This window comes from Neofelis nebulosa, chromosome 16, assembly GCF_028018385.1.
Source record: "Neofelis nebulosa isolate mNeoNeb1 chromosome 16, mNeoNeb1.pri, whole genome shotgun sequence".
NCBI classification, from domain to species: Eukaryota; Metazoa; Chordata; class Mammalia; order Carnivora; family Felidae; genus Neofelis; species Neofelis nebulosa.
This window is the reverse complement of record NC_080797.1, coordinates 19,374,987-19,384,102: the sequence shown is the minus strand read 5'-3', so window position 1 is coordinate 19,384,102 and position 9,116 is coordinate 19,374,987. Positions and strand designations below refer to the sequence as shown.

The 9,116-nt window shown below is 45.0% G+C and overlaps 1 protein-coding gene across 1 annotated transcript; it reads right to left on the bottom strand.

Annotated features, from left to right (window-relative positions):
• Positions 1–4,104: 4,104 nt before the first annotated feature.
• Positions 4,105–9,047, bottom strand: ATP5PD (ATP synthase peripheral stalk subunit d). Its single transcript, XM_058702567.1, has 6 exons — positions 8,919–9,047; positions 6,651–6,781; positions 6,279–6,375; positions 5,250–5,321; positions 4,452–4,514; positions 4,105–4,305 (listed from the first exon to the last, which is right to left on the bottom strand). The coding sequence occupies exons 2-6, from the start codon at positions 6,770–6,772 to the stop codon at positions 4,174–4,176; spliced, it is 486 nt and encodes a 161-aa protein (XP_058558550.1). The 5' UTR covers positions 6,773–6,781; positions 8,919–9,047; the 3' UTR covers positions 4,105–4,173.
• Between the last annotated feature and the right edge of the window lie 69 nt (positions 9,048–9,116).

Here is a 9,116-nt window from a genome sequence, read left to right as displayed (position 1 = left end):
GAGAGTGCGAGCACACACATGATCGGGGGAGGGGTAGAGAGACAGGGAGAGAGAGAATCCCAAGCAGGCTTCCCACTACCAGCACCAGAGCCCGACTTGGGGCTCAAACCCACGAACCCTGAGATCATGACCCAAGCTGGAACCGAGTCAGATGCTTAACCGACTGAGCCACCCAGGAGCCCCTTAAGTATTTTAAAGTAATCCCAGACATCGTAACATTTCACCACAGTAGACATTCACATATTTCAATATTCATCTCTTGATTGGTGCAGATCAGGATCCAAATAAGGTTATACACCACGTTTGGATGTTGGGTAAGCTGTCCTTACCCACTGACTGACTTGTTGAAAAGCAAAGGTCAAATGTCTCATATTTTAGGTTTATCTTTACTTCTTCATGGTGTCATTTAACTTGTTCTTCTATCCTAGATATTTCCTCTTGATGCACCTGGGTGGTTCAGTCAGTTGAGCATCTGACTCTTGATTTTGGCTTAGGTCACAATCTCACAGTTCAGTTGGTTCGGTTCGTGGGATCAAGCCTCCAGTTGGGCTCTGCACTGATGGTGCAGAGCCTGCTTGGGATTGCACCAGACATTTCTTCTCAATTGGAAGTTAGTTTCAATGCCTCAATTAAATTCAGGTTCAACGTTTGGGGGGAGAAAGAACTTTCAAATAGTGCTATGTATTTAATATAGATCAGAAGGTATAGAAGATAGCCTTGGCATCAAGAGGTGACAGCCTGATCATGGTCAAGTTCCTCAACTTTTCATGTAATGGTTTCATCCACTGATGAGCTTTGCCGGAATTAACTACTTCATTACGGATTACAGAATAGTCACTTTTCTAATATTCTTTTCCATTTATTAGCTGAAATACGTTGTAAAGAACTTTCTCTCATTGTCTATTAGTTTATCCCAAATACAATTGTTTAAAAAGGTAGGATAAATGCTTAATTTTTTCCCCTTCAGTGCCGGTTTTTTGTTGTTGTTTTTTTTAATGTTTATTTTTGAGAGAGAGAGTGCGCGAGCACGGGAGGGGCAGAGAGAGGGGGACAGAGGATCCGAAGCAGGCTCTGTGCTGACAGCAGCCAGCCTGATGTGGGGCTTGAACTCACAAACTGTGAGATCATGACCTGAGCCAAAGTCAGATGCTTGACTGAGCCACCCAGGGACCCCCAGGATACCAGTTTTTAAATAATGACTTGGAACCTTGATAACATCTTTTTTTTTTTTTTTTAAGGATGGACAGCTTGTGGTTGGATTTTGGGTTGACCCAGTGTGAAAATTTGCCTCCTAATAGGGGTGTTTACTGACTCATAATTATCCTAAGTATGTTTGATTCTGTATTTATGCTTTTTATTTTTCTTAATGTAAAATATTTTAGAGAGTGTGAGCATGCACATGAATGCGGGAGGTGGAGAGAGAGAGAGAGAGAGAGAGAGAGAGAGAGAGAGAGAGAGACAGAGAGAGACAGAGAGAGACAGAGAGAGAATCTGAAGCAGGCTCCTTGCCCTCAGCACAGAGCCAGGTGCAGGGCACGATCTCCTGGTTCATGAGATCATAGTTCATGACCTGAACCGAAATCAAGAGTTGGGACGCTTAACAGACTGAGCCACCCTGCTGCAACTGTTTTTGCTGATTTCTATCTTTAACTCTTGCTCTTTTTTCTATTGATTTGAAAGATATAATCCTATTTTACTAGTGATTTTTTTTTTTTTTTAAGATTTTAAGTTATCTCTACACCCAGTGTGGGGCTTGAACTCACAACCCAAGCTCAAGAGTTGCACAGTCCATAAACTGAGCCAGCCAGGTGCCCCCCTAGTGACTAATTTTTCTGTAAAATCAATGTCCACTCAATGCAAAAACTGCAAACCACCCAAGAGGGTATGCAATTTAGAAGTGCCCCAATACTATGCAAGTGCCTTGGAAGGAGAGCATGTTCTCAGTGGTTCACTTGTGTCTCTTCCAGTAAGTCTTACAAAGGGTCTCCCTCCAATGCTAGGGACTCCTATTACAAAACTTCCTGAGTGGGCATCGAGATTCCTTGAAGGGGAGTTCTAACCGCAGTCCAAAAGCAAACTGAACGGCTTTTTCTCAGATCCCCCGTGTTTTCACTCGTCTGAATTCTTCGATATTCAATGGGATGACTCAGCGCCAGTTGAGTGAAGGATTCACAGCAGAAAGCGTGTGGTGCTAATTTCTGTTTGGTGCATGAAAGGCCTCTGGCACAGCTACATCACAGACTGTCACAACTAGAGCAGCTCTTAAGCGGAACACACCTTGCCCCTAACCTTCTACCTTCAGCGTAGTGCCTGCCCCTACGATCAGGGGTGATGGTGCCTGGGCTCTCCTGTTTATGTCCTTTAGGACCACGTCACCTTCTAAGCACTACCAGCCATTGCTGCCATTTCTCCAGTACAGCCCATCTGCAATCTTTGGCAGCAATGTCACAAAACTGTTGGTCTGTGCAGGCTACCCTTCCTCTTCCAGGTCTTTCCTACAGGGCTTAAGCCTCATCCAGTCAGATGCCTCTGCTCAGAACAGCTGCTTACCTAGAAACTTCACATTTAATTCTCATTATAATCCTGATGTTTGTGAATGAGAAGAGGCAAGTCTTAAGATAGTGAATGAGTAGTCTAAAACCAGCAATTAAAACAGTCAAAAGAGTAAAGTGGTAGGCATACGAGGTCCTCTGACTTCAAGGGTAATAGAAAGCTTTCTACCACCTCACGTTACTTTATTTTCTTTTTTTTCTTAATTTTTTAAAATGTTTAATTTTGAGAGAGAGAGAGAAGCACACTGCAAGCGGGGGAGGGGCAGAGAAAGACAGAATCAGGAGGAGGCTTCAGGCTCTGAGCTATCAGCACAAAACCCAACATAGGGCTTGAACCCACGAACTGTGAGATCATGACCTGAACTAAAGTGGGATGCCTAACCAGCCAAGGCAGCCAGGTGCCCCTTTCTTTCTTTCTTTTTTAAAGTAATCTCTACACCCAACGTGGGGCTCAAAGTCAGGACCCTGAGATCAAGAGTCACATGCTCTGATGGCTAAGCTAGCCAGACACCTGCACCTCACCTTACTTTAAAAAAAAAAAAAAAAATTTAATGTTTATTTATTTTTGAGACAGAGAGACAGAGCATGAACGGGGGAGGGGCAGAGAGAGAGGGAGACACAGAATCCGAAGCAGGTTCCAGGCTCTGAGCTGTCAGCACAGAGCCTGATGAGGGGTTCGAACTCAGACCGTGAGATCATGAGCCACCCAGGTGCCCCTGCACCTCACCTTAAACCACCTGGGGCGCCTGGGTGGCTCAGTCAGTTAAGCGTCCGACTTCAGCTCAGGTCATGGTCTCGTGGTTCACGAGTTTGAGCCCCGCATTGGGCTGTGCTGACAGCTCAGAGCCTGGAGCCTGCTTCAGATTCTATGTCTCCCTCTCTTTCTGTTCCTCCCCTGCTCACACTCTGTCTCTCTCTCCTTCAAAAATAAAAAAATAAAATAAATTTAAACCACATGTATTTCTTGGCACTGCTCAGAAGTCCTGCTAACTAGGATCAATAGTAAGAATTTTTTTAATGAAATGACGGAATTAAAATAATTTTCTATGTTCAAGCACAAAGCTGTACTACGTTTTAACTTTGCAACAAAATTTCCTTTTATCCCACATTTATGGTGAAGAGCTGAAACAGAGGAGATCCCTGCTTGCTACTCACCCTGTTATATCTGCAATGTGGACCATCTGTCCTTGTGACTGACTTAGGGACAAGTAGAAGGGAGCACTGCTTAGGAACCAGTGGTTTGAAATCAAAGAGGAAGTTCAAGGGATCAGTAGATGTTTCTTCCTTATTGCATTCCAGTGAAATACACTGTCATCAGCCCTACTGTTATTTGTTTTTTTGTGGGGTTTTTTGTTTTTCTTTTTTTCCCTATTGTTATTTGTTAAGATTTCATCAGCTCTGGGGGCTAACTGGCTCCTACATATCCTAACCATGAGATAACTGGACCAGCACAAACTTGTAGGCTCACCTTTCCATTTTAATAAAAAGACCACTTCCAGTGAGGGCACCTCTGAGTTATAATTATCTCCGCTGCAAAGGAACAGACACACAGCACCGTATCATTATTTTTAATGTCCAGAATTTATAATACAAGGGCCAGAGCTTTCTCCCCAACTCAAGTTTATAAATTTTCAATTGGCTTGTGAGGCCAGTAGGGATACTTCTTTTTGTCTAATTTGGTTTCTGGGAAGACTTCATTCAGGTCCTCAATGGTCATCTGATCAAATGGAATTATATTCTTCATCTTCTCCAGCTGGAAAGAGGGCAATTGGGTGAAGGTAAAGAGGGCCACAGAGATACAGAAACGAATCCAAGGTAGGTTACTGCCACTGGGTGAAAGGAGTGTGGCCGTGAGAGAGAGAGAGGACCTATTACAGACAACAGCCAAAGGTCACTTACCTCTTTTTCATATTCCACAATCCTGGCCTTTGAGAGAGACAAAAACTCAGCACAACTTTTCACCTTAAAGAGAAGGGAGACATTCTGTTTTGAAACCAAGTTGTACTGTCCTGACTCTGAGGCTCCCAAGACAGAAAAGTCCCAGAGCCCACCCCTCTTGCTTTCCCGTTCTCTGCAGACTCCTGCACGTGCCGACTCCTGAGGGGAGCATGCTTTGGGAAGCAAACTACAGCTTTTCCTAAATGCGCAAAGAAGCCCATACAGGAGAGCCAGCTTATAATAGCAGGACCAGGGTTGTCAACAATTTGCTCATCTAGACAACCTACAAAATGCCAGTATTTCACAGGGGCTGCTTACTGTACAGTCGGGACAAGCCGTCTGATCACCAGCCAGACTTCTCTTTGGTGGAGCCACCGGTGTTCCCACCTTTGGCTTTCATACTTTCAAGCAAATAGGTATTTGACTACTACCTTGGATAATTTCTCTACCTGATTCTAACTCCGTAATTGTTTTTAACAGCTTAGTTGAGGTATGACTGACATACAATAAAATGCACATACTTAAAGAATGCCACTTGGTAACTTGTGACCTATGTATCCACCTACGAAACCAGCAACACAATCGAGACAAGGAACAAATTTATCAGCCCCCTCCCTCCCATTCCCAGGCAACTACTGAAGCACTATTGCCATAGATTTCTTGCATTTTCTAGAGCTCACTCTACTTCACCTAACTTCTAAGAAATACGGAGCCATCAGGAATTAGGAGAATCTTAAAATCAGAGTCTCAACTACTTACATCTTCTCTTTCTTCAGCATCCACCTGGACAGTATATTTATCCTCTGGCACAGGAACCTTCAGGGCATTAAACTACAAACACAGGGACAGTTGTTATTAATATACCCGGGAGTCCAAGAAAGGGCTCAAAACCACCGATCCTTATAGATAAAAACATTCTCCATTCCAAGAGGAAACCAGTATGCATCTAGAGTGTTGTAGTAGAAAGATTAGCCTGAAAACAGGAGCTCAAGGTTCTCAGTCCTGTCGCTAACTGGACAATCCTTTATTACAATGAGCTTCAGTTTCATCATCTGAAAAGGATGGTTGGATTTGATGACCTCAAAAATGGCCTCCTAGAACCTTGTAGTCTGAAGAAACTCTGATTTCTTTCTGGACTGACTGGCAGAAGAATGTTTGCATAATGGAGATGGAGATGGTCTCCTTAGAAGACTGCCCAGTCCTATAGCCCCAGCACGGAGCACTGCACCTGGCACAGGGTAGGCCTTTGGAAAGCATCTGTCAAATGGGTAAACGACTAAATTCCAGATACTGAGGTTTAACATGTAAACATCAGAAATGGAGATATGTAGGTGAGAAATTAAGCCACAAGACACAGTAAAAAGGAGCAGGAAAAGGAAAAAAAAGCGTAGAAAAGGCGTTAGGGAGACAGGTGAGGGGCTAAAAAATAATTCCGGAAGAGTTGGGATGGAAACATTTAACTTCACAGCCCTCTGGCTCCCTGATTAAGGCTGTATGGGGTGTTTCTTTGGATAAGAAATCTGCCAAATAAATAGACCCTGAATTCTCCACGTTTACCATATAAAACTACCACCTCAAGACCTTTGGCCACACCCATTTTTCCTGAGGTTCCTTTTGGACCTGTTTTATTTTTTACCCCAACATTAAAATTGTATTTCCTTAATATGGGACCTGTTAACAACACCCTTCTTTCCACACTGTCATCCTGCATAGGTAATTACCTGCTGTTCTGCTCCATACCCACAAGCCACATTACAAGACCAGTGCTTTAGCTGCCTGAAGTCTCACCTTCTTCTCAAAGTCATCTACCAAGCCAGCCTTCGCCACATTGGCCCTGTAGTAAGCCCAGTCGATAGCAGGTGGATTCTCAGGGAGAGTTGCCAACCTGCTCACATGGAAGAAAAAAAGTTAAGATTCTTCTATGAGCAACAGAAAATCCACACAGTACTTTCCCTGTTCCTTATTCCTATGGCCTAGAGCTATTATCACACTTTTCTCTAGGAGAGAGATTCCAGGAATGCCAAAAACTACTTTCATTTGCAAAATGTATGAATTTCTTTACACCAGAAGAGCATCAGAAATTCATATTTAATTCCAAAGCACTGTTTTGCTTCCACATTTGGAGCAAGTTAAGAGGGTCCCTCTCAGAATGGTACTGACCTGGAGGTGAGGGTCTCATTCCAGGATTTCAGGGAGTTAGCAATGGCCTTCTGGTTTCGGGGTATGATCTCCCCAAAAGCTACCCAGTCAATGGCTTTTAGAGCAAGTTTTCGCCCAGCCATCTTGAGATCCTGGAAAATAAAACAGGTCAGATCAAAACAGGACCCTTAGAGCAAATCCTCTAAAGGACACCTTAGAAATATGCAAATCTGTAAGAAATAGAGAAGCATCCTCTGAGCACTTGGTGAGTATGTTTATCAACTGAAGGAATCAGGATTACTAAACAAGGAACAAGTTTAGCTTTTCAAATTCAAGGCATGCAACCTGCCATATAACCACATTATTTCCCCTGAAACTGTCCCCCTCTATTCCCCAATTCCTACTCCTCCTTAAAAGCCCACTTCTTTAGTGTTTGCTCTTATCTTCGGAAATATTGCTAAAGTAACACTCATGCATTACATAAAAGTTAATCATTTAAATACATTTCCACTCAGAATGAATGTGTTTTATTCACTGATTCTCCAGTGCACAGAACCTGATACATACCCAAGTTTCAACAAAGCTTAAATACAGCAGACCCTATCCCGGAAAAAATGGGGATAATACTGGCCCTGCTTATCTCAGAAAGCTGTTAAAAGTACCAAGTGAGGGGCGCCTGAGTGGCTCAGTCGGTTAAGTGTCCTACTTCAGCTCAGATCACGATCTCACAGCTCATGGATTTGAGCCCTGCTTCTGGCTCTGTGCTGACAGCTCAGAACCTGGAGCCTGCTTCTGATTCTGTGTCTCTCTCGTTCTCTCTCTGCCCCTCCCCAACTTGCACTCTGTCTTCTCTTAAAAATAAATAAACATTGGGGCGCCTGGGTGGCTCAGTCGGTTGAGCGGCCGACTTCAGCTCAGGTCATGATCTCGCAGTCCGTGAGTTCGAGCCCCGCGTCGGGCTCTGTGCTGACAGCTCGGAGCCTGGAGCCTGTTTCAGGTTCTGTGTCTCCCTCTCTCTGACCCTCCCCTGTTCATGCTCTGTCTCTCTCTGTCTCAAAAATAAATAAATGTTAAAAAAAATAATAAAATAAATAAATAAACAAACATTTAAAAAAATTAAGAGGCGCCTGGGTGGCTCAGTCGATTGAGGTTCCAACTTTCGGTCAGGTCATGATCTCACCGTTTGTGGAGTTTGAGCCCCGTGTTGGGTTCTCTGCTGACAGCTCAGAGCCTGGATGGAGCCTGCTTTGGATTCTGTGTCTCATTCTCTCTCTGCCCCTCCCCCACTTGTGCTCTGTCTCTCTGTGTCTCTCAAAAATAAATGGAAAAAAAAAATTTTTTTAAGTTAAAAAAAAAAGTACCAAGTGAAATTGTGCACACCAATTTGCCCTACAGTCTCCTACAAGCTTAAGGGGCTCTCTACCCCCTCCCTACCGGATTGGCAATACCTGCACTTTCTAATTCAGGTCTGATTATCCTCTGCAGCACTAGCACATGCCCTGTGGATTCTAGCAATAACCTTAACACAGGTATTCCATATGTGTGAACGTGAGAGAAGGTAGAAAGTAGTTACAGCCATTTTTTTTTTCCTTAACTAAGAAAATGGGAAAATAGTCAAACTAAATTTAAGATCAGTGCCAGACATTAGGAGAAAGACAATGTCAAAAGTCTTTACAAACTACGGGGTGGATCACAAGGAAGGTGGAAGAAATCCTCCTCGGGATCTTAAAAAGAAACTGTTCCAACATCTGCCTCTTGGTTTCTCTTTCCCTCTCAGGATAAGTGGAGGTGATGGGCAGGTGACTCTTAAAAGACGCCAGAGAAATAAGCGCCTTGACAGAGACTTTTCCAAGCACCAGTGCAGGTAGGCTTCATAAATGATGGGATTTTTGTCTTGCTCTGAACGCTCCACACGCTCGAATGCCAGGACCCTCAAGAGGAAGAGACTGAGTGTCCCTCAACAAGTTAACACGATCTCGGGGTAACATTTCCCCAGCCCCCAGACCGAACTGCCGAAGTCGGCCTTGGTGGGGACGGACGGAACCAGATCAGGTGTGGGGAAGCACCTCGGTCAGAGGTCGACCCCAGCGACCTCGCGCGAGGGGGAGGGGAGCGGAAGGGAGCGCGGCGCAGAGCGGCGGCTGCAGTTACACCCGGACACTTTGGCAGCGGAACAACGGCAGGGCAGGCATCCTCGGCAGGGGTGCGACAAGGGTCGGCGCAAGGTCTGAAGGAGGCAAGGCACAGCAGCCCGCCAGAGTCCAGCCCAACGCCCCAAACCCCACTCACCTTCAACTACCGCGGCGGCCCACAGTCCACAGCAGCAAGGAACGGAAATGGGTCACCGGAAAGTTTCCCAGAGCCAATCCCAACGCCAAAGGGGAGGGCCTTGCTTCGCAGGTCAGCCCGTAGAAATGGAGGCTGGTTCCGGAAGTCCCGCCCGCGAGGGCGGGCGCGGCACCTCCCCCTGCACGGGCTCCCGGGAGC

Excerpts from the sequence above, each read along its gene's own strand:
- ATP5PD (XM_058702567.1), bottom strand. The coding sequence starts at position 6,772 with ATGGCTGGGCGAAAACTTGCTCTAAAAGCCATTGACTGGGTAGCTTTT. Across the intron at positions 5,322-6,278 it reads TAGATGACTTTGAGAAGAAG|TTTAATGCCCTGAAGGTTCC; the intron begins GTGAGACTTCAG and ends CTGTGTTTGTAG. Across the intron at positions 4,515-5,249 it reads ATGCTGAAGAAAGAGAAGAT|GTGAAAAGTTGTGCTGAGTT; the intron begins GTAAGTAGTTGA and ends CTTCTCTTTAAG.